The sequence below is a fragment of the Lycium ferocissimum genome, chromosome 3, assembly GCF_029784015.1.
Source record: "Lycium ferocissimum isolate CSIRO_LF1 chromosome 3, AGI_CSIRO_Lferr_CH_V1, whole genome shotgun sequence".
Classification (NCBI taxonomy): Eukaryota; Viridiplantae; Streptophyta; class Magnoliopsida; order Solanales; family Solanaceae; genus Lycium; species Lycium ferocissimum.
Window position 1 is genome coordinate 61,149,101 of NC_081344.1, and position 25,478 is coordinate 61,174,578.

The 25,478-nt window shown below is 34.9% G+C and overlaps 1 protein-coding gene, 1 non-coding gene and 1 pseudogene across 2 annotated transcripts; all 3 read left to right on the plus strand.

Annotated features, from left to right (window-relative positions):
- Window positions 1–1,000: 1,000 nt before the first annotated feature.
- LOC132051300 (small nucleolar RNA R71) lies at window positions 1,001–1,105 on the plus strand. The gene has a single exon (XR_009413672.1). It is a non-coding gene; the product is annotated as a small nucleolar RNA R71 (small nucleolar RNA).
- Window positions 1,106–15,445: 14,340 nt separating this feature from the next.
- On the plus strand, window positions 15,446–19,081 carry LOC132048959 (7-deoxyloganetic acid glucosyltransferase-like; annotated as a pseudogene).
- A 1,155-nt stretch (window positions 19,082–20,236) lies between these two features.
- LOC132050335 (endochitinase EP3-like) lies at window positions 20,237–21,727 on the plus strand. The gene is made up of 2 exons (XM_059441555.1): window positions 20,237–20,572; window positions 21,209–21,727. The coding sequence occupies exons 1-2, from the start codon at window positions 20,263–20,265 to the stop codon at window positions 21,619–21,621; spliced, it is 723 nt and encodes a 240-aa protein (XP_059297538.1). The 5' UTR covers window positions 20,237–20,262; the 3' UTR covers window positions 21,622–21,727.
- The last annotated feature ends 3,751 nt before the right edge of the window (window positions 21,728–25,478 follow it).

The window sequence follows — 25,478 nt, forward strand, 5'->3', positions numbered from 1 at the left end:
CCTTCTTGTCAGTAGCATTCTCATCAACAATAATGGGTGCTTCAGACTGCACCTCATCCTCTTCATCTATCGGCTCAAGATCAATCACCTTCTTTTCAGCCCCTTGGATTATTTTACCACTCCTAGTAGTGATGGCAAACACACGGTCTACACCGCCTCCCCCATTCTTTGGATTTGGAATAGTGTCACTCGGAAGTCTTCCCTTTTAGGAGGGTCTTGCTCTCTAGAAATATCCCTCATCCGTGACTCGAGCTTCTGAATAGCCGCCGTATGGGAACCCACTCTCTCTGTCAGCCCAGATAAAGTTCTCTCAGACTTAGACTGATTTGCCAGAATCTTCTCAAGCATTGATTCAACCTTTGAACTACCTTGCTCTGTTGACTGCCCTTTCGGTGGTATATAAGGGTTGGAACTCTTGTTCCCAAAGTTGTTATTGTTGTTGTAGCTCCCTTGGTTCGCACCACCATAGTTATTGTTGTAGTTCCCGCAGTTGTTATAAGCACCTTGACCTTGTTGAGGTCTCCATTGATTCGATTCGACTCGATAACCACCTTGGTAATTCTCGTCTCTGGTAACCCCCTTGAGAGTTATTAACATAATTAGCATCTTCAATCCGCATAGGGGCCCTTCGTGGAATGGACCATCTTGAGCATGGTACATCCCTTTTGGTAAAATTGCATCTCCTCACAAACATTTACCTTCTTGATCTGGGAATCATCGAACTTCTTCGTCAACAAGGAAATATTTGTTGCAAGTTCTGCCAAGGTTTGCTGAGTATCTTGATTCTCCTTCACTATATTTTGGATCATAGCACTACCGAACGGTACCACATCAGCATTGTTTGAGTGCCAAGCCTGATTATGAGTTGTCAGCTTGTTAAGTATGGTGGTCACCCGTCGATAAGATTTGTTCATGAAACAACCATCACCGCATTATTCGCAACCGATTGCGACACCGGATCTAACCCTCGGTAGAACTTCTCCATTAATATGTTCTCCGAAAACCATGATTTGGGCTCTTTCGCAAATAATCCTTGAATCTCTCCCATGCTTCATATAATTGTTCCCCGGTCGCTGCTTAAATTCATAGATCTTGTCCCGAATTTCAGCCTTCTTGCTAGGGGGTACCATTTTGTGAGAAACGCAGCCACCATCTCTGCCCATGAAGTAATCGAATTTCGGGGCAGCTTCTCGAACCATGTTCTTGCCTCTCCAGCCAAGGAATATTTGAATAACCTCAACCGAATAGCATCTTGTGGAACGTTGTTCTGGATGTGATTAGCACACACATCCACAAAATTCTGCAAATGACGTTGAGGGTCATTCTCGGTAGAGTTCCGAAAGTATCCCTCAAGCTTCAACAACTGATATAGAGAGGAATCAATTTTCACAGAAGCAGCTCCAACTCGAGGCTGAACAATAGCAGATGCATAATCCTCCTCTGGAACGAGCTCAGCGAAAACATTCTCATCATCTGAATCATTCGCCCGATTGTTCAACCGATTCCCCGGTTATCCGCATGTTGATTTTGCCGATTCGATTCATGTTCACCTGGTTTACACAGAGTAGCAAACAAGGTGTGATGGAATAAGCAAAAGACTTCAATAAAGCAAACACTATTTAGTAATTTCAAAACTGTACCGGCAACGGCGCCAAAATTTGATACGCTCAAATTACACCTATTAATGGTATAACGCGGACGTTGTCAAATATAGTAACCCAACAAGGTTGGGGTCGAATCCCACAGGGAATAGGGTGTGAAAAGGTTACTAAATTCGTAGAATGCTATGTTTAGGTCTAATGTCTTAATCCGATGATTTTGGTAAAAGTTGGGTTTTTAGTAACTAATTGCTAAATATTGCTTTGGTTGTGAATTTATGGTAAAAGAAACTAAGGTTGTGTCCCCGTTAGATAGAGTGTATGATCATGGGCATTGATCTTGATATACTTCTAATGGATCATTATATGAATGCACTTAATCCCTATATGAATCTCTACTATTTCCCAATAAATAAAGATTATTTCTTTCTATGATTTTCCCAAATATAAGAAAGTAACTATGAAGAACGATTAATCATGCCAAGTAAATTCTTCTTATTCCTAAGTGAATTTATTAAACAAAGTTTAAAGCTTTGAGTTCTTGTTGTTTATTCTTACCAACCCTAATTATTTTCCCAAATAAATCAAGGTTTTTGGCTTTAATCAATGTTTGCAACCATTAATTATGAATGAAGAATGAAGAATAAACAAACCCTAATAATCCATTATGTGTATATCAATCACAACCCAATCACAAAACACCCATCAATTGGGTTCACAACCCTAGTAAGGAAAATTAGCTACTCATAAAAGGAGAAGAACAATAAGCAGTAATAGAAAACATAATGCTTACAATTGATTGTTTGGAATTGAAGAGAATTGAATTCTAATTGTTTGTAATCTCCAAAAGACTTCAAAAATATGAGTGCTAATACTAAGGGAAAAAAAACCGAGTTCGTATTGAATAATAATGCAGAAACCTAAAATCGGTATTTATAAGAGTCAAAACCGTGCAAAACTGGATCGACAAAATTGCCCTTGACGGACCAATGTACGGACCGTACTTTTTATACGGTCCGTAGAATCAATGGATGCCTTCCGTGAAATCTCTCTAGTGGTCCAATGTACGATCAACTTTCACGGACCGTAAATATTATACGGTCCGTATAACTTGCCCGTAAATCTCTTTGTCTTAACAACTCTTCTGGAACCAATATACGGTGGATTTTACGGACCGTAAATATTATACGGTCCGTACTTACGCTCGGACATTTGCTTCATCCAAAGACCCATTCGTTGAGCATGTCACGATGGGATTTACGGACCGTGAATATTCTACGGTCCGTATCTTCCTCCGTATAACTCGTCTTCGTAAATTTCTCTTTTCGAACATCTTTTTCACTCCATTTTCACGACTTGCTCTCGAATCACGTTAAACACACGCAACATGTCACAAACACATCAAAACGACCTAGACTTGCTCAAAAACAAGTAAAACTTATAGCCAAAAAGTATCGAATGTGGACAAACCTGGCAGCCTTTATTGAACTCATGCAGTTTTTTAGGCTTATCGGCACACCAGCATCATGCATAAGCCAATATTGCATAGAATCCCTGATGCCAACAGTATCAAACTTTCCAAATTTCCTCTTAATTGTCACTTTTATTGCATGCAATCTACATTTCCAATTTCCTTGGCAAAACTGTCGACACCCAATTTTGTCCCGCCTTCCCTAAATATTTATTTACATTTATAGTATTTTTGGCAATTTAAGAAATGATTATTTATATTTTACTATAATTATTGGATTTTTTACCGGCGTTTCATTATTCCATTGCAGTCACTAGCTGTCATTATTTTATTATTCTTATCCTTATTGTTACTATTATTATTATTATACTTATTATTATTATTATGATTGTTATCGTTATTATTATTATTATTATTATTATTATTATTATTATTATTATTATTTTCGTTATTATTATTATTATTACTAGTATTATTATAATTCGCATTATAATCATTTCAGCATTTTTTACCATCGTATGCACACGCACTGCATTTATTTCTGCGCAATTAAATAATAGTGTTTATTTACTATTGGCTTTCAAAATAATATTGCACGGCTATTACGACGTCATTTTTTTTATCTGAGTACTAATAAATACATACTTTTATATGAGATAATATTTTAACACATGTTAGCCTATAATTAGTTAACATGGGTCTTTTATTTAAATTTAGAAGCCAAGCTATTTCCCTATATTAGCCCATCTTTTAATTCATCAACCCAATTAATCATCATATTTTCGGATTAGCCCACATTTAATACTCAGTCCATATTCTTTCATCCACCCAGCCCATTACCCATTAAACCCGCCCCGGCCCATTTCGTTTTCTAAAGGAAACGATTAGGTTTCCTTTTCTTTTCCGCCGCTCTCTCTTCTCTCTCTCTCTACTCTCCTCCTCCCCCTGTCTCTCTTCCTCCCCACTTCGGCAAAACCCCGCTTCCCTTTAGCCATGGACAAAAAATTGTCCCTTCCCCTTTTGTGTAAAAATCGTCCAGTTCATCTTTTCCCCTTCTCCCCCTCTGTCTCGCATTCGATATATATAGTAAATCGCAGGACTTCTTTCGATTTTACAGGCCATGCATGGCCATTTGGGGAAAAGAATTAATGTTCATCAGTGTTCAACTGAGGGTAAGAATCGTCATTTTCCTCCGTTGTCTCTTTTGGATCTAAAATCGATTTAATGAAGTTTTGGCTGTTTGTGAATTTAAAATCATCTCCTTCGTCTGTTCCATTGATTCTCGAGTACAGATTTTTAATGGGTTTTGTCCTCTTCTTCATAGGACAGATTTGAAAGAGGTCAACTTAAAATCCCGCCCAAAAATTTTTAAAACCCTAGAAAGCCCTAAGCTTGTCCTATAAATATGAGGTTTTGGTTTCAGGGGAGAGGGGTTTTTTTTTTGGGGAAACGGCGGTAATCTCATAAAAAAAAAATAGCCGCAGCATTGTACAAAAAAAAAAGAGATAGCAGAAAACAATCCACAAATTACTTCATTTTTTTTCCGAGGCTTGGTAATTCGAGCGAATTTGGGTTCATCGTGTTCGAGTGTGGATTCGTGGCCTAAATCCCAGTTCACTGTACCCGAAAAAGGTAATTCTCTTTTCCCTTTTTTTTACATTTTTAGGTTTATTCGTTCTGTGTTAGCTCACTTTGCTGCTTTTACATGATTTGTGTGTAGTTTAACATCTATAGATGTGTTAGAATAGTCTGGTTCTGTGTGTGAGTTATATTTGTACTCGGTTTGATTTAGTTAAAAGGAATAGGATTATGTGAACTAATTTAACTAGTTATTAAGCATGCTAATCAGATCAATAATGCTATTATGTTTGATGACTAAGCCCGTTTGATATGTAATTAGTCTAGTTCAATATGGTTTAAATATCTTTGCATAGAGTAAATCTTGGGCTTAACGGCATGATTAGTTAAGCATGCTTCATGAACAAGTTTGACTCCACCCTATTCAAATAATAAAGTGTGGTCCCTATATGTTGATTTTATGTTATCAAGAGTGAAATGATATGCTACTTATCAACCAGATATGGACCAATTGATTATATCTTATGTGCTATCTATAGTTTAAATAGTCTTAGATAAGCATGATTTTGTTGTTGACTTAACTTGTGTGATTAAGCATGTTCCTTTAAGCCTGTGTTATTTCAAATTCATGTCAAACATGTGTTGTGACCAGAATGTATGCTTGCCCTATTAAGAGGTAGTCGAGTGTCCATTTTACAAATAACATCTAGGTGTAGTTTCAAATTTGGCTGCTAAATGATGGATTAGTTTAAGTTCTTGTGAAATATTGTTGAGTCATGTTGCTGATCCTACTAGGTTGTCCCATGGCCGAAACTGTTACCTTACCTTGTAATAGCTTATTTTTATTTTGCATTTTGAAGTATCATGTTTGGTGTTTGTTTGAACTAAATCATTGTATAGAATATCTGAGAAATCCCTGTGTCTTGACTGAGATTGGGAGTTCTGGTTTATTTGACCATCTTTGTTGGCTTGTTATTTACATGACTTAGAACTGCCCAACATGTTGATATAAGCCATCCTATGGTTGCTTGCTTCCAGTTTCCAACTCAAAATGTGTTCATTTATCCTATGAGATCCAAGCATGTGGTAGTATTCTTTAATGCTTTGTCTATGATGGTTGTCTAAGGATATATTGTGTTCTGTATAGTTTGTGTTTCTGTTGGAGGACCCCCCATGATATGTTTGATATGGTACTCTCAAGTGATGCATTATGTTGATTGAAGTTAGAACTGACCTCACTGGACTGAAAGTCTGTTTCCTAAAGAATGAAAAGGACAATTATCACTCTTCTTTTTTTTAAAAAGCTGGGTCAGATATAGTCTTGTCCTAAGCATGAAAGTTGTTATTTGGCACTATTCCGGGTCTTAAAATGAATCAAAGGGATTTCTAAAATCTATATCTTATAACATGAATGAGTCTGTTTGGTGATTTGGGGATTCTAGGATGGCTATCTGATCACGACATTTTGTTGGTTTATGCTTATACTGTCTGAAGTATTTTCTGCCTCCTTTTGCGCTGAAAATATGCTATTTTTTGGGGCATGTTGCTGCCTGCATTTCAGTTGGTTCGCTGTTAGTTGTTACTCACTCATCTGTGAAATTTTGCCATGAACTGCTGTGTCTATCTGCTGTTGTTGTGTTACTTGTGGCAGCTGAACATGAAGCCAAATCGTGGCTTCATTTATTGATTGCTATGTGTCGATTTAAATAGCTACTGGTTATGCTTTCCTATAGTTCTGATTAGTTGATGTATCTTCACATGCGAATAAAATGTGCCATGCTCAATAGACGTGTATTCTCATAGCTACTGCCTTCTTTATTTACAATCCAAATTGCCCTTCTTCATAAATTTCACCTATTAATCCTTTTTTTTCTTTCATTTTTGCAATCGTATACGAGTCCAATTGCCCTTCTTCGTAAATTCTCTCTTTCACCTATTAATCCTTTTTTTCTTTCTTTGTGTATTTGATTTTTGACTAACACTTCATCTTACTTTTATCTTCTAGCTTGGATGAATTATAGGAGAAATAGTATACGAGTCCAAGGGGGGATTCCTCGTTTCTTATATTAAAATCATTTATATTATATAAACTATTATATTTTCTATAAGTTTATTTTAAATTATTTCTCACTTTAAGAATAATTGACATTACTATTTTCATTTTAAGCAAAATATATTTTAACAAATTTGATTTAAAGCTTATGCCCCTTATAACACGTTTTACAAGTTCCATTTTATAAGCATTTCCTTTATGCAAATTACTATATTTTTCTATAAGTTAATTTAGACGGCATTATTATATCTCCTTTAAAACCTTAATTATATGTATAAGCTATTTTCTTAAAATTCAAGCACTATATCTAATCTTAATTCATTAACCTAAGTTTGGCCGATAAACCGTAGTTAACGGATCCTAGAGGATGCCTAATCCCTTCCTTTTAGGATAATTAGAACTCTTACCTAGAATCACGCTGATTTAAGCAGACTATTAACGGAGGTATAGTTAGACTTTGCCTTAGTTAATAATTAGGTGCCCTAATTCACCTTAAAATCAATTAGGTGGCGACTCCTAAAATAAAGCAAAATAGGAATCTCCAATATGTTGTACTCTAATTTAACCCGTTTAAATGGGGTATAACAAAAACACCAGCCATTTTCCAAAGGAAATTCCTCCATAATTGAATCACTGTCGCTCCCAAATGATCCCTACCAAATCTGCTTGAATGAATAGCAAAGACCTATTTTGTATCAAATCAAGTCCTGAGTGCAAAGGATCACTGACACAAACCAACTCTGCTGAAATAATATGACACATAACCTTGTACCATAAAAATGATTCTGGTTTTTGTATCAACATTAGAACATACCAATCCCATATCATTTCCTATACTTATAAGATCAATGGAACAGTAAGAGCAACCAACTTTGACCCATATTTGAACCAAATCATTTCTAAAATGATTAAGATCATTGGTACAAACAGTAACAGTATTACTAAAGCAACTTGCAAATTCCTAGTGTTTTTTTTGAATATTGACCACCTGGTTCTGCTTCTTCTTACTTGAAGTTCCTTCATGTTGCATCATCTGTTCCTGAGCACCTAAATTTACCCCTTCAAAATCATTTTTTTTTTGCTTCACCAATTACATGACCACTCCGTAACTTTCCAATATTTTTTCTGCCCTTTGTAACCGGATTCTCGCTTTCCGCACTTTGAAGATCATCTTCTGCATGTTTTGCTTCGTACTTTTCTTTCTTTCGCTTATTTACTAATCTTTCTGGTGCTGAAACATGAATCTTATCTACCTCTTGGCTAATTTCTTGTTCACGTGCATCAACCTGATTCATTTCCTGCATATGCCAATCTGCATCTTGCATATTAGCACCAATCTGTGCCTTAGTGGTAAATTCCACATTAGGAACCACAGTCTGTTCCTTAGAACTGTTCTTGCCTTCAATCTCTTCACTTGAATTCTTGCCAAACATAATTTCCACCGGATCTGCTGATCTTTGAAGAATCACTAGATTGTCTTGCTCAACATCATGCCCTCTTGCAATATCACCATCTTCAACCTGGTCACTCCACAATTTTCTATCACCACTAAACTCATTTACTTTTCATTGCGCAGAAAAATGTGTCCGCCGCCTACGAGAAGCTAACATCTAACTTTCAAAACTTCAAGAAAAAAGCTCAGCGCTTACTATGTGACATGTTAGGAAGGGTTCGTGAATCTAACAAGAAGCCTAAGTGTATCCTTCCTGAAAACTATGAGAAGCTACTGCATTACTAGGCAACTAATGAAAGATTCTTACAACTGAGTGAAATAGGGAAGAAAGTTAGAAATTCGACCAAGGGTGGCTCCCTACACACTAGTGGGGCTATGAGCCAAGAGGCCGTGAGGTGGAAGCTGGCAAGTCTACCTTAAGTGTACTTGTAAGATTGTGAATTTACTTTATTTTGTTTATGTCTTATCAGTTTATTTTTTTGCAGGAACTAAAACGGGGGATGCCAGTGCCTTAAGATAAGGCGTTCATGATCACTCACGTGAAGAAGAAGACAAACACTAATGATCCAGACAAGTGGTGTGAGGAACGGGCTAGGCGGACCTACGTAAGCTTCTTTTTATTTTTCATATTTTGTTTGTTAGATTAAGTTGTCTGTAGCGAGTGGCTTACTTGAAAACTGCTTGGTTAATGCATCACTGATTGATTGCATCAGTGTAGTCACTTCTCTATATCAATCAACAGACACAAGATGTAAGTTCAAATAGTTTGTATATGGATTGAAGTAAACTGAATAATGGTTTAAGCTGGCATATAGGATGTGCCACCCAAGTTTAGAACATGTTGAAAGGAAGAACTAGAGATGCAGCCAACAAACTGTAGGAAACGGCGATCCGGCTCCTATCTCATTTTTATGCTTGATCTTTATTTTTGGTTTTGTAACATTCAAGTTATAGTGATGTTTCAATGATAGATCCACTGAAGCAAATTATGATACATATATTATGCATTGCAAATCTATGGTATACCTTATGAAAATGTGATAACTATTTCATGGCTAATATGAAACTTCAATGGCAATTTGGGGAGAAGTCGTTGAAAGAACTCTCAGGCGAACAAAATGGGAAAAAAGTATAAAATCCTTGAAGTCCCAAGCAAGTAGATTTTTCCTGGTGCCTTCAGTAATCTTTTCTCGTTGGCTAGATTTTTCAATTCGGGTATTACAGATTCAACATCTAAATATATTAGGTAGTATCCATAAAGTAACTAAAGAAAATAGCTATAGCAGTTCATCGCATATTTGAAGATCTAGTAAAAACTATGCAGGTTGGCTTTCCTCGAATGCAAGTTGATATTGAAGGAAAGAAAAAATTGTTAGTAGTATTGATTTGTTTTCCTTTTAGTAGTATTAATTTCAACCCTGTTTTAGTTGAATTGTTAGTAGTATTGATTTCAACCATGTTCTATTTTGGTTGTTTACTAAATGTTTGATAGTTTTTTCTATTGAATTCGAGATTTAAGTTGGTTGCTAATTTTACCTTCTAATTTCAGAATCAATATAAACATTCAAAGGCAGAGTTTCTTCGTACTCAGCCACCCAACACACTGCTGATAGAAGAACAAATGGAGAAACGGTGGTTTGGGAGTGTTAGTGGTCCCACTAGGTTTGGCACAGCTTATGGAATGCCACATCGTGCATTTCGTCAATACCGATCGCCCCTGGAAGGCCTACATTCTTCCCATACCGATTCATTCGATAGAGTGAGTGTTATGGCCACGGAGCAAAAGATTGCTGAGCTATCTAGCCAGCTATAGGCCCGGGGAGGAAGAGACGTGCAGTTTGATGGTATGAGGGCCCAATTAGACGCATTACTTGCTTCGAAAGGGATTCCCTCGTGTCCTGATGATGCTCGTAACCACCCCTAAACTCAATCTAGTGGTGCAGATGATGATGGGACTCACGTGTCAAACACACAAATGCATGTTTGAATGTTAATGTTGTGGTGGATTTGTGGATTGTGTAAGTGTTTTGTGGATGTTTGCGAGTGGGTGAAGTAGTCTAATGTTGTAGACTAACTTAGTGTAGACTATTTTAATGTTTTGTGGATGTTTGCAAAGATTGAAGTAGTTTAATGTTGTGTTGATGTTTGCGAAGGTTGAAGTAGCTTAGTGAATGTTTGAATGACGTTTTGATTCAACTTTGAAGTAGTTTCGAATTGAATTTGATGTATTGGTGGTTGTAATATGTGTTGTAATATATGTGTTTGTTGAAGTAGCTTAATGTTTTATGTATTTCTAGTAGTTTGGTGAATTGTTGACAGTTATTTGAGCTGGTTTTAGTTGAATATAAAATTATTTTCATCTTGACAGGGGGATAGCTGGAATAGTAGCTAGACCCTACCAATTTTTTGCAGAATACCGACCTCATGAGGTCGGTTTTCTGCAAAATTTACCCGTAAAACTGCAAATTACCAACCTCATGAGGTCGGTTTTCTGCAAAATTTTCCCGTAAAAATGCAAATTATCGACCTCATGAGGTCGGTTTGCTGCAAAATTCTCCCAGAAACTGCAAATTGCCGACCTCATGATGTCGGTTTTCTGCAAAATTTTCTAGAAATTGCAAATTACCGACCTCGTCTGCAAAATTTTCCCAAAAATTACAAATTACCGACCTCATGAGGTCGGGTTTCTGCAAATATTTTGCAGAAATTGTGAAATACCGATCTCACGACGACGGAAATCTAAAACAATATATTATATATTCATATCGGTAAACTCGTATCATTATATTATTAATATAATTTACCGACCTAGTGTGGTCGGTACTTTATCTAATTAATACCCGACGTAAAAAAATTTACCGTCCTCGCGTGGTCGGTTTTTTGCGACCTCATGAGGTCGGTAATATTTCCGACCCACTCTTTTCCGACCTAATTTTGAGGCATGAGGTCGGAAATAGCCATTTTTTTAGGTCGTTTTTCCCAAAATTTACCTTTGTTTAGATAAGTGAATTTTATCTAACTAAAAAAATAATCATAATATATAGATGCTATTTAATTAAGATTAATTTAATAAAATTACCTTCTAAAGACGAGTGAAATTTTTAAAGGGTGTGCCCAAACAACTAAGACATATCATATAATATGGACCAGAGGGCCTAATAGATTAATACACTCCTTGTCCCGTTTTATAGACACTATTATGTTGTGTGTCTCAGACCCAGTCTGGAACATGATCAGTTCTTATTAGGTGGATTCACCCATTAATCCAAACCTGCTCACGTATAGCTAGGGACTGTAATGGAGATCATGGCCTTCTGTATAGTTGTGCAATGTAGCAGTAACAATATGGCAGAAGCTTTAGCGGCTGTGTTTGGAGGGAAATGATGTACTCTTCAAGGATACACTAATTTCTTTCTTGAAACTTCACTCACAGGTGATATCCAATATGCTCACTGGAAAGGCTACTTATAACAACCTAAAGATGAAGCTTATTATTGATAGAACTATCAAAGCTTATGAAAATAACAATGTGCACATATTTCACAATTTCAGAGAAGGAAATCAAGTGACGGATTCTTTAGCAAACCTAGCTTCAAAAGATGAATTGTAACCAGATGCATTTTACTTTTGATTAGCTCCCTAAAGAAGCTAAGAGACCATATCAGTTGAATAAATGACAAATGCCTCCACCGTGATCTCAATGTTAATATCATGTTTAAGCCCACCTTTTTGTAAACATCTAGGTAATAATATATATAGAGGATGTGATATGTGACACAATTGGATAAAATAGAAAAGCTCTCTCTCTCTCCCTCTCCATATTCTTATCAATTTTCTTTGTGTTATTGCTTCTTATATTTTACAACACGTTATTAGCACGAATCTCTAATTTTACTTGCATCGTCACCTTCGAGAAAATACATACAAGCTAGCAAATGGGTTTGAGAAACAAAATTACTCTCAACAATATTTGTTCTCCTCGGTAATGGATTATTTTACACTATTCTTTTTCTATTTCACACAGTTTCAGTGGATACAACAAGCTTTGTCAAGTGAAAACAAAAATATAACAAGGTAATCTTTCATCTTGTCATGAAAGTGTGGAAAAAAATAATTATTATATCTCCTTTACCCAAAAAAAATAAAAAATTATTATATCTCAAAAATAAGTGTCCAAGTGTTCATGGTCAAATTGGACTAAACAGAGCATATTCTGGGAGTTACCGTATTGGAAGGATAATCTTCTACGGCATAATCTTGATGTGATGCATATTGAAAAAAATTACTTTGTAATTTGTTTAACACTGTTATGTATGTTAAAGGCAAGACAAAAGATAACCCAAAAGCTAGATTGGACCTAAAGGAATATTGTAGGCGCCTTGAATTGATTATACCTACACCTATGTATGTGGGGCAGATCTAGATTATACCTTCACCTATGTATTGCCCACCACGGGGCAGATCTCCTAACACAATGGCCACTTTGTCTCCTTCTCCTTCTCCAGGTGGTACACCACCCAGTGTATCTAATTTGCGCCTTAGAGATTTTGAGATAGCAATACTACACCAGCTCTTAGCCAGTCTCAGACCCATCCTCCTCCTCCTGCACCTGCACCGGTACCTGCACAGGCACCGGGATATCATGGTCTACAGCCGAGAGATACAGATTCGATCGGTCGGGTTTTCATCGTGCCTGAGGGAGCTGGGTAAGATTGTCTTTTATTAAGTTTTCCTAAAAAAAATTTCATCTTAATCTTATATGGGTTAAATTTTTTAACTGCAGGTACTATCCAGATCACAAAACTACAAAAGCCATACTGGATATTGTTATGAGGCTTTATGGCGATCGGTTTTATACTTCATGGGGTGAAATCCCATATGATACTCGACAGGCTATGTTTAGAGAGTTTAACCTATGCATCTTATTATACAATTCATAACTTTAATTTCCTTTTATATAAATGATCTAACATTAGCCATTTGATTTGTAGATGTTTTATAAATGGGATCCAATGGACAATGATAGGGTTCTTTGCGGGCTTTGAGAGGAAGGGGAGTGCAAGGTTGTCAGATTGGTTTTCGAGGGCTAAAAGGTATATGAGGAAGCCCCAATGGCTAACCAACGAACAGTGGGAGAAACTTAAGGCATATTGGCAACTCCTGAGTTTATCGCTAAGTCTGAGCAGGCAAAGGCTGCCCGTGCGTCCCAGAAAGGTGGCTCTTTGCACACTGCGGGTGCAAGAAGTCAGGGGCACGTGGCTAGGACAATGGTAAGTAGTTTTATACTTTTAAAGTTACCTACGATCAATATATCATTATTGAGTTATTAATTCTATCTTTAACTCTTTTTTTTTGGCAGAAAAAGGCTACGGGACAGACGTTGAATCAGGATTAGCTATTCCTAAAGACCCACACAAAAAAGAAGAAGTAGGAATCGGATCCGATCGTATGGGTTGAGGACAGGGCTCGTGATTCCTATGTAAGTGATAATTTTATTATTTAAGTAATATATATAAGTCTAATTATGATAAATTCGTTATATACTAAGTATCATTTTTTTAATATACAGATACAATTTATGCAAGATGTGGACCAGTACAGTCAAACTCAGCCTGACCATCCAAGCCCCCCTCCACCGGAATTAGAGGTAGATTTTTGGTGTAGAGAAGTTGGGGGGGGGTACAAAAGGGTAGAGCGTACGATCTAGGCCCAAGGAACAACTTAAGTCGCCTTTGGTCAGGATTGCGAGCTGTAGGGTCTTCTCGACAAGCCGAGGGAGTTAGTAGTGTTCAGGTCGCATTTATGGCGCAGCAAATCACAGAACTTAATGGGAAATTAGCTAAGACTGAGGCAAAAAGAGTTGAGGAAAGTAACTTCATGAATCGAACCTTGAATCGCTCGATAAGTTAAAAGCCACATTGCATGTGGACCATTTGGTGTGCCTCCCTCCCCCCCCCCCTCCCCCTCTCCCTCCCCGATGCAAGATGATGATGACGGTGTTTACGTAACCCGAACATCGGATGATCAATTGTAGTAGTTTGGATTTCATAATGGACTTATGTTTTATGGACTTATGTTAAAACTATGTAGAACTAGTTAATGGTACTTTTGGTTGGACATTTAAATATTTTTGAACTTTGAAGGTCTATTTAGATCGTATTTTATGTGTTTAGATAGTGTTTGATGTGTTTTATTGTTAATTAGGGTGATTTTATATGTTGTAGCTCTTTTAGAATTGATTTGGAGCATTATGCTGGTTTTGAGCAGCTTTTGGTGCTGGTTTTTGTGGAGGTGTGGCTGCAGAAAATGTAGCAATTGCATGCAGGAAATTTTCCAGAAAACCGACGCAGTCCGTTGGTTTTCTAGAAATTAATTCTGTAAATTTTCCAGAAAATCGACGGAAAACCGACTCAGTCCGTCGATTTTCTGGAAATTAATTCTGTAATATTTCCAAAAAACCAACGCACTGCGTCGATTTTTTATTTAAAATAAAAATAATTAAATAAAAAACCGACGCAGTGTGTCGGTTTTTTATAAAATTTATGTTGTTTCTATTTAAATTTAAGAAATCAGAAATTAAAAAAACCGACGCAGTCCGTCGATTTTTTAAATTTTTTTAATATTGGATAAAAAATCGACGGACCGCGTAAGCAAGTGACGCAGTCCGTTGGTTTTCAGAAAGCGACGCTATCAAAACCGACAGACCGTAAGGGGTCGGTTACCTGTCGGTTTCATTGAAAAAACTGACGCAGGCTGTCGGTTTTAGACAGTTTTTTAGTAGTGTTTTGAGGACAACAATTGTGGAGTAGTTTCTGCAACAAGTCTAGTCTTCAAGTGCAAGTGCAAGTGCGGAGGGCCGATTGCATATGGTTTACAATAGGAAAATAACATAGTAATACTTGGGCTGAAATGGAATGAGAAATTCCATAAGTTGTTATAGTTTAGAGCGTAATTACCAAACATAACTATATTTTTCGTATTTACGAAACTTAGTTGTACAGTTGTAAGGTTGAAGAGCTATATCAGGCGGGGATCAACTGTATCAGCGAAAGAGCTGTATTAGGCGGCAGGTATCATGTGGGTATCAGTGCATACTATACCAGCTGAAATCGCGTGAAACAATTGTGTTAGCGCATACTGTACCAACTTATATGGTTACGCATTTGTATTGTGTAGTTCTACAAAACCCCAAATGTATCTACATTTTGTACTTTTTTGAAACTGTATCTATGTACCGTAACTACAGTCTAAATGTTAAATTTTTCCTTAAATTATACTAGCATGAGCGGATTGGACGGATCATGTTTTATGGGCTAATTTTGTCACCCCTACTTGCAGGCCTAAAAGTCACCTTTATCAACACAATTCACAATCAAGAACGTCTCCATCGTCACACCAACGTGCAATCTCGTTTCTCTCAATATCCTGAATTCCGATTCCTCACAATATCCGATGGCCTCCCCGACAACCACCCACGCTCCGTCGAACAATTCGGAGACATCATCACATCCTTACAAATCATGGCGGAACCTTTTCTCAGGGAAATACTTAGTGATGTTGTTGAAACACCAGTCACATGTGTCGTACCAAATGGGCTGCTTTATTATGCAGTTGATATTGGAAATGAAATGGTAGTTCCTGTTATTCCCTTTCACACTATTAGCCCTTCTTGCCTCTGGGTTTATCTCTGTCTACCAAAACTCATTGAGGCTGGCGTTCTTCCCTTCAAAGGTATTCTTTTTCTCCTTTGTTTTGCTACAGTAATATTGATTTTTATTCCAATGGTTGTTTTTAGTAAATGTTACTCCCTCTATTTCAATTTATTTGTCTTAGTTTGACTTAGCTCTAGAGTTTGAGAAATTAAAGAAAATTTTGAATCTTAAAATAAAGATATGAATAATGTAACAAAAAGCTATTTAATTTTGTAATCTTAAACATGTCATGTGTGATGTTGAAACTAAAGAGTTGTTAAATTGAAAAAGAATCATTCTTTTTAAAAAAGACTAAAAAGAAAAGTACGTAGACAAAAAAATTGAAATAAAGAGAGTATTTCCAAAGAAAAAAAGATTTTTCTAACGTGTGATTTTAAATAAGTAATTATATTTCTTTGACTATAAAAATATGACACTTAATGTGAAATAAAGAATTTGAAATTAACTTTTTTAATACGGAAATATTTCTTTTTAAATAAACAGAAAAGAAAAAAGTCTCACGTTAAATGCATGGAAGGGAATACGGAGTATATTAAGATCAAGGTCACGGCTAGGCACTACTTTGACTTGCATTCATCTTTCTTTTCACATTAAATGCATGGAAGGGAATCCGGACCAACGGGGTCCGGATTCCGTTCCGTACATTTAGCTCTCAGTATATTTTTCATTTATTTTGTTTAATAAGTAAGAAGAAAATATTATCCAAAAAAGTATGTATATATAACACATGCAAATATTATGGTGATGGGGTGGTGGTCAGAATTAAAATACTATGTTTCAACTTTTACTCATCTTAATATTTAACAAGTTATATTTTATTAAACTAAAAGTTACGTGCTTATGTATACTATTTATTGCAATATTCATGAATTTTTATATATAAATTTATAGTACTCCGCATTAAAGTATAGGTTCATAATCCTTGGTACTCTACATCTACCTCTGGATGGAGGTGGGGGCTATGAGAGTGGATGTAGAAGCGGAAAAATGAGATGTCACTTAATTAAAAAAACTTGTCTTCTTTACTTTCACTTGGAAAAAGTAAAATAGTATATATAAAATGATGAACCCTCTGTCTTCGTATGTTTACTTTTTTATCTCAATTTATTCGTATCTTGCTTTAAATATTTTAAATTGTTAATTATTTTGTCACTTAATTATGAAACTTTTTCTTTAGTTATGAAATATGTAAATTATTTTTAAATTTTTTTAAGGATTGTGTATCTAAATTCATCGTCAAAATAAAAAAAATTTGACTCTAAAATTTTTATGTAGTTACGAAATATGTAAATAGGAGGAGTTATCATGAATTCATGATTTCCTTGTTTTACTAGCTTTCACGTTCCCCATTCATATTAGGCATGCACCGGGTCTTCTGTGACCTCGATCACTGTTCCCAAGTTGGCATGAAACTCTCATTTGACTTACATTTTCCAGGGAATACTATTTGCTCCACTTTTGAAGAAGTCAATAAATTTGGAAAGCTACAATTGTAAATACTCATAACCAGAACCAACTTTATATTTTCTTCTAGGAAATGACTTGGATGCATTGGTAACACATATACCAGCCATGGAAGGTCTTCTCCGACGTCGAGATCTTCCACACTTTTGTCTCTTGGATTATAAGACCAATCTAAATTATCAAACCGTTTTAAAGGGCATTGAGAGGATCCCACAAGCTCATGGTGTAATACTGAACACATTTGAGGATTTAGATGAGCCTTTTCTTTCTTGTATTCGTTCTTACACTTCTAAAACATATGCAATCGGCCCATTACACTTGCACTTGAAGACTAGACTTGCTGCTGAAACTACTTTATTATTGTTGTCCTCAAATAGTTTGTGGGAAGAAGACCACAATTGTGTTAAATGGCTTGATCAACGTTCTATGGGGTCTGTAATTTATGTGAGCTTTGGAAGTCTAGCGGTTCTTTCAAGAGAAGAAATTTTAGAATTTTAGCATGGCCTACTAAATAGCAAAGTTAAATTTTTATGGGTCATGTGGCCTGACATTTTAAAGGGACGTGAATTAGACGATCAATTTATGAAGGAACTTGTAGAGGGTAGCAAGGAAAATGGTTACATGGTGAGTTGGGCTCCACAAAAGATAGTATTATCCCACTCATCTGTTGGGTGGGTTTTTGACTCATAGCGGGTGGAACTCAACATTGGAAAGCATAGTAGATTGTTGGCCTCAATATGTGGACCAGAGAGTCACAAGTAGATTAGTCAATGATTGTTATTCTTCATTACGTGTAGAACTTAAAATTTTCTTCTTTGTTATTATCAATATAAAATTTGAATTTCAATTATAAAAAATTAACCATATTTGTAAAACTATCTTGCTCTTTATTCATTTGCCTACTATCTATATTTTAATTAGCTTTTACCTATAATCCAAATAATATCATATTTTACCCTAAATTGTAATTTTGAAGTAATCTAGAAACAAATATATAAGTCCTTTGAATATTTTGTTGCAAAATCTATTTATATTTTTTTAATTATTTCTTATATTAAATAATAAAAATGAATTTTTACCTCTCTTTTGTTATCATTATAAAATTTTAAGATTTTTTTTCATTTTGAAATTACCTATATGAAAATTGCATTAGTTCTTTTACTTGATTTAATATCCAATTCCTCGCAACTCTTCTTTTAATTTATATAAGATAATATAAATAGAAGTGGGAGATTATTATTGACATGAAATATATATTTTGATAGATTCTTCGTTGTTTAAGCTTATCAAAATATATTTAACTTTATTATTCTTTTTTTTTATTTAATGACATTTTATGCCATTATTTTTATTTTATTTTCATTAAATAAGTGATACTTTAGGATTTCAATGCTTTAAGAAATTAATCATATTCTTTTTCTAAATTTACCCTTATTTATAATCAAGAATTATTAAGTAACTTTTCTTTTTCTAAGCATTAATTAGGGATAAGTTAGTAAAAATACTTATAATTTTTTAGGAGTAAGTAATTTCTTAAAGTGTGTGCATGAGCTAAAAAAGTCACTTATTATGAAATGGAGGGAGTAAAAGATCTTATGGGAACACATCAAGAAATCAGTTGAGAAATTATTGGAGTTTGAGAAATTAAGTGTTGGAGAAGGTGGCTCATCGTACAATAACCTCGAAACTCTCATTGATGACATCAAACGGTTGGTTAGAACCAGAAAGAATTTGGAAATGTGTTTGTGCTGATCAACTTATGTTTTTTCGTTTCTTCGTTACTTTAACATTTTGTTAATTAGAATTGGTCATAACCATCTTGCCAAAGTTATAAGAATTGATATATGCACTTGTCGGCATGATACATATGAAGATATAATTGATTTTATATAATTAGTTTATTTCCTTGTACTATATATATATATATATATATATATATATATATATATTTATGAATAAAATATTTAATTTTCCTAGTTGATTCTCTATGTATGATCTTTTTAATTAATTTTGTTTCCTTATTAGTTATGTTTTTATAGTTTAGGTTAAACACTCTCTCTCTCTCTCTCTGCCCCCCTCTCTCTCTTGAAGTAGAAATATACGAATCGTATTTTATAAGAAGAGAAATCATGTGATTATTTGTTTTCTTTTTCTTTTTTTTTAATTTTTTCAGCTATACGTGTAATTTTATTTATACGTACATAGTAGAATAATAAAAACGATTGTATGATACAAAATTTCTTAAGAAACCGGCTCAACCTAACTATTAACACTCCTATATATAATTGATGAATATTTTTATTTTTTCAACATGCATATTCACCGAAAATATAGTAAATGGATATTGCGTATTTTCTAGTGAATTTTAGTGCTACATACTCATTTGAAATACTTCAACATTACTCCAACAGTCTCTATAATACTCTTACCTTAATCTAAATGAGTAGTTTAACGTGTTATTCAGCCAATTCTACAAAATTAAAGGTTATCCTAACATATTAAACAAGTTAATTTTAGGAATTCAAAATATAATTAATTACGTATAACGTATCTTCATGTTTTTTTCCTTTGTAGGAATAAGTTTTTCATGGAAATTTCATATATAAGAATATATGTAAAATTGCAATTTATGAATCTAATGCATCTTATCTGGTGGTATGTTCAATTCTAGAAGGAGAAATGTATAAGTTCAAAAGTGAGAACGCTTGCCTTTTTGACTTGCAGGTTTAGAGAAAAAGCTATTCCTAACATTAATGACCTTTTGACTCAAAAAAGTCAGAAGTCAGCCCATAAAAAAAAGTTTGGCCAATATAATTTTGAACATTTCAACAATAGTGGCTTACCTATAATTAAAATTACTAATAATTTCTCACCTATAAATATCTCTGCCTTATTAGACTTTCCTCCACACTTGTCAACTGATTCATACTAAGATGAACTTCTCTTCATCAAGAAAACATTACTCATATTTCTTTTTTCTTTTTGCATTAGCTATAGTAGTTGATGTTCCAAGATTAATCTTGGCACAAAACATTACTCCTATTTCTGATATTGTCTCTGATGCATTCTTTAATGGAATAGCTGATCAAGCAGCTTCTAATTGTGAAGGAAAAGGGTTTTATACAAGGGCTAGGTTCTTTGAAGCACTTAAATCTTATCCTAATTTTGGAACTGTGGGTTCTACTGATAATTCTAAGCGTGAGATTGCTGCTTTCTTTGCTCATGTCACCCATGAAACTGGACGTAAGCTTTATACTTGCTTTTCCATTAATTCCTGTTGTAAAATTTGCTGGTGAAAGTACAATAAACTATAGTTGAAAAAATAAAATGAACAATAAATATATAAATAAATATTCAGGCTGAGGCGCAGATATCTCGCTGTCTTTAAGGAGTTTTAAGCTCTTGCGGAATAATATCTTGATCTTCTTGCTTGTCCCAACAGCCCTACAATATCTTATAATCCAAATAACTCCGGTTTATTTGAAAAGACCAAAGCCGCACCAATACAAAAAAGTTTACATAGTTTGAGGTCTAAATCCTTCCTAGGAGAATTTCATTTGTCTAGGAAGACTTAAAGTTAAAATATCAATTTGGGACAAAATGACTTAAACCTGCTTCTCTATTGTTTATTTTTCGCGCATTCTCCTTGTATTTTTCGGTCATACATTTGCAAAATCATTTTTAATACGGAGTTTCACCTCTCGAAATAGCACTTTCATGCCAATTAGTCGAACCTTTTTTATAGACGGAATACCTAAAGACCACCCTAAACTTGGGAGTATTTTTAGACCAAAAAGTGAAGGGAGGGTATCTATGAACCATTTTCCATGGTTTAATTATTTAACGTACGACTAATTTTGTGTTTCGTTTTACACACAGACATGTGCTACATAAATGAGATAAATGGTCCTTCTGGCGACTATTGTGATGAGAACAACACAGAGTACCCATGTGTCTCAGGCAAGAACTACTATGGTCGTGGACCCATTCAACTATCATGGAACTTCAACTATGGACCTGCAGGAAAAGCCATTGGATTCGATGGCCTAAATGACCCTGACATAGTGGCAAGAGATGGTATTATTTCCTTCAAGACAGCCTTGTGGTATTGGATGAACAATTGTCATTCTCTCATTACTTCTGGCCAAGGTTTTGGCCCAACTATTCGAGCCATTAACGGTCAGATTGAATGTGATGGTGGCAACCCTCAGACTGTTGCTAGAAGGATTGAGTATTATACTCAGTATTGTCAACAACTTGGTGTCGAGACTGGGGATAATCTCACGTGTTAGGACCCTAAACAAGTTGGCATGATACAACAATATACATTTTACTTACACGATTGTCAGGCTTGCATAGATATGTTTTGAAAATTGAATAAGACTTTATTATACTTGATTTTGTTTGCAAAAAATATACTCGCTCCATTCTTTTATGTGATGCATTTTGACTGAACATGATGTTTCAGATTTTTTCTTCACAAAAATTGTTGCCTCAAATAAATCATAGATATATGAGTAGATTTTAATTATTATTTAATTAAAAATACGAAAAATGAGAAATTTCAAGTTAATTATCTCTTAACATACAAAGGTATCATTTTTTGGGGGATAGAGTGTACGAGATGCACATGAGGAATATTTGTTTTTCTATATATATCCGCGTAGGGCTGGGCATAAATACCAAAAAACTGAACCGAAACTTCAACAAACCGAACCAAACCGAACCGAACTAGTTTGGTTCGGTGTTTGGCGTCCATCGTCAAAAAACCGAAACCGAAATAGCCGAACCGAAGTTTGATAAAACCGAACCGAAAAACCGAACACGCACCGAAATTTAATACATTACCCAAAAAAAAAATAGTCCAGGCCCATTAAGTTTAAAGCAAAAAAAAACCCAATTGTAATTAGAGCTGTCAATATGAGCTTGGCCCGCGAGGCCGGCCCAACCCAACCCTTTATTTAAGTAGGGTTGGGCTAAGATTTCTTTGACCCATATAGAAGTGAGGCTCGGTGCCCCGCCTCTCTTGGCCCGCCGCTACGAGGGTTGGGTGAGCCGCCCGAGCCGTAAAAGAATAATAAATTAATTAATTTTTTTTTAAAAAAAATAAGTAAATTAAACAAAAAGATAAAAAGTAATGAGAAAAAAGAATGTACTTACGACTAAGTAGCAATTAGAAACTGGAGTAATACTTTTTAGTCTTAGAATTTATATTATGTTTAATTTCTTTTGAACGTGATCTGAATTAGTGATTAAAAATAATAATTTATATTTGTTCTCTTGAATTTTTCTTCTATATGTGATATGGATTTGCGCAAGAATGGCTGGTAGCAGATTCTATTTCATATTGCAAAAGGTTTCATGTTCAAATTATACCAAAAATCACTTAGAAAATATTATTTCGGAAGACAAAAAAACTCAAAGGGCTGGCCCGTCCTAGCCCGCGGCCCGCTTAGGGCTAGGTTGGGCTGCCATTTGCAGGCCCTTCAACTAAAAGGGCCAGCCGTCCTAGCCCATTTAATTATTTGGCCCTTTTTGGGTTAATTTGACTGGCCATTTTGACACCTCTAATTGTAATAAGTCCTCTTTTGCATTTGTATCCCTAATTTTCCACTTCAATTGAAAAAATCAAGTATCTTTATGTGTTTTCTTAATTATTCTTATGATATGTATATAACACCTAGTAATCCTATGTCATGATTATAGTTTTCTGTTCTTGTGTATCCTGTTTGTTTGATTTTGATTTCAATTTATCAGTTTTATGTTTTATTGCTTTTGAGAATATGAATTAGTGTCAATGGAATCGCTTCTAATATTATATTAAAAAAATCGAGTTGAAAAAACCGAAACCGAATCGAACCGAACTTTAAAAAACCGAAACCGAAAGAACCGAACCGAACCGAACTAGTTTGGTTTCGGTGTTTGGTGTCCACCTTCAAAAAATCGAACCTGAAATAGCCAAACCGAAATTTGATAAAATCGAACTAAAAAGCCGAACGCCCACCCTAATCCGCGTTTTTGTCGACTGTTATACCACTTCCACTGTCGATCTATCATTGTCAAATCATTATTTTCGCTGTCTCGGCATAGTGATGCAGTAGATGGTTACTCATTGACAGTGAGAATAACGATGCCCCAGGAATATCTCTATAAAAAATTGACATGTTTACTCATTGACAGTCAATAATATTGTGATTTTTAACCCTAAAAAAGGGAAAATAAAGTAATCTAAAAAAATTGGCACACATACGCACTACAGACATCACCTCACCTAGTATTTTTTTCTACTATCTAGAAATGAGAGTTGGTATACGAACACATGCAACAAAGGTTGTACTGTGTGCTACTTTGACTAAACCAACCAATTTTACATTACTTTTTATACCCTCAGCTTTTAGGAAAATACCATTTGTATCCTTCCATATAAAATGGCGATATGGGTCAGCGAGCTTTTTCATTCTCTATTCCCCGATTATCTCCCTTCCTTTTTCTCCAGGTTTTTCTTTTGTCATTCTCTATTTTCTTCTTTTCTGTGGTTCTCATCTCCGATTTTGTTCGGTTCCTATCGGTTCGTTGTTGTTTCAATTTTATAAATTACGGTCTTGGTGTTGGCCTGGGATGGTGAAAAGCTGGGGGAACTGACAGGGAGTAACTCCCATAGAATCAAACTGAAGCTATTGTTGAATTTCTTGAGGCTCTCTGTTAACTGATTTTGTATGTGCATGCACTTATTGACTGTTTTTTTTTTTTTTGGTCAATTTCATAAGAGTCAATGGTATTGAGAAGAACCCAATGAGAATACAGAAAGGCTATGTCAACAAAATTTCCGCACTTATATTCTATCAATTATTTTTGTTACCTTTCGGCTTACTTACATTCTTCATTGAAGTTGGCAAAAAGTCGGTTACTTTAATTTTTTGTTTAATGACCAGCAGCAAAGCAGTTTATTATAATTTTGATGATTTAACTGAAAACAAGAAACAATTGGGATTGCATTTGAGGCAACAAGGTTGATGAGAATCAAAGTGAGGAAGATGCATAGTGGATCATCGGACTCTATCTTTGAATTTTTGAAACTTTATGTTCAATGGGGAGAGAATGATTTAAAGAAGCTTTCTTTTTCTTTTTTTTAGTATTTTATATGTTTTATTTATGTGATAATATGTCTTGAAATACAATTCAAAGAATGACCAGCAGAACCGTTTTTGCTTTGGTGATAACTGAATTAAGTTTTGATTGAACTTTACAAAAAAGCTTCTTCAACGTACGCAATTATTGGTAATGAACTATAGTGTTATCTATTAGTACAAATTATATGATTTAATGTTCAGTGGTGTTCGGTTCTTGTTCTCTTCGTTAATCCGTTTAAGTGATGTTCATTTATTGTCCAAATCCAGTTTGTGAGGGTGAATTTTGAGTTTGATAATTCTTTTTGAGTAATGGTTTGCCTTCTTATCATGTGGTGGTTTGGAAACTAAAATTCTATTCCTGTGTTTTTTCTCTTGCTCTATTTATTTTGAAAGATTTGTTCTTTGCTATCCTTGACATTGTGTAGTTGTTCCTTTAGGGTCGATACTATAGAAGTTATGAAGTTGACTAAAATGAAACAGGACGTTCATTCTTACTATGCTATTGTTCTTTACAAATCAATGAATAATTTACAGATATGTCCTTTGGAAAAAAAGTTGTACTCCCATACACTATTTCAAAAGCAAAAGAAGGTATGCTGGGTGGGACATATAAAAAAATAAAAAAAGAGAAGTATGGTTGAGGTGTGAGGTATAGTTAGGAGATGAATGTAACATTTTGAATTAATTCCATATGGTTGAAACTATTAAGATTTAAGACTACTTCGGTTACTGTATTGTTCTAACATAAATCTATTTGTTACAAGTTAAAGCTGTAAAGTAGCTTAAAGTGATTATATTTTGCAGTAAATTTACTGCCAATGTGTTATAGATGTCTAATAAATACTTGTGTAAGTTCTTCCTAAATTAAAAATCTGCCAATGAAAGTGGACTACAATTCATTTGCATTATCTGTTTAACAATCATAAAAGAAGTTAATGTTGAAAGGACCTCTAAGTGTATTTTTGAATCCGCGATTTTTGTAGGACAAAAAAAAAAAAAAAAAGTTGAACCAAACTAAC

Coding starts and splice junctions, on each gene's coding strand:
- LOC132050335 (XM_059441555.1), top strand. CDS start 20,263: ATGAACTTCTCTTCATCAAGAAAACATTACTCATATTTCTTTTTTCTT. Junction 20,573..21,208: donor TGTCACCCATGAAACTGGAC/GTAAGCTTTATA, acceptor TTTTACACACAG/ACATGTGCTACATAAATGAG.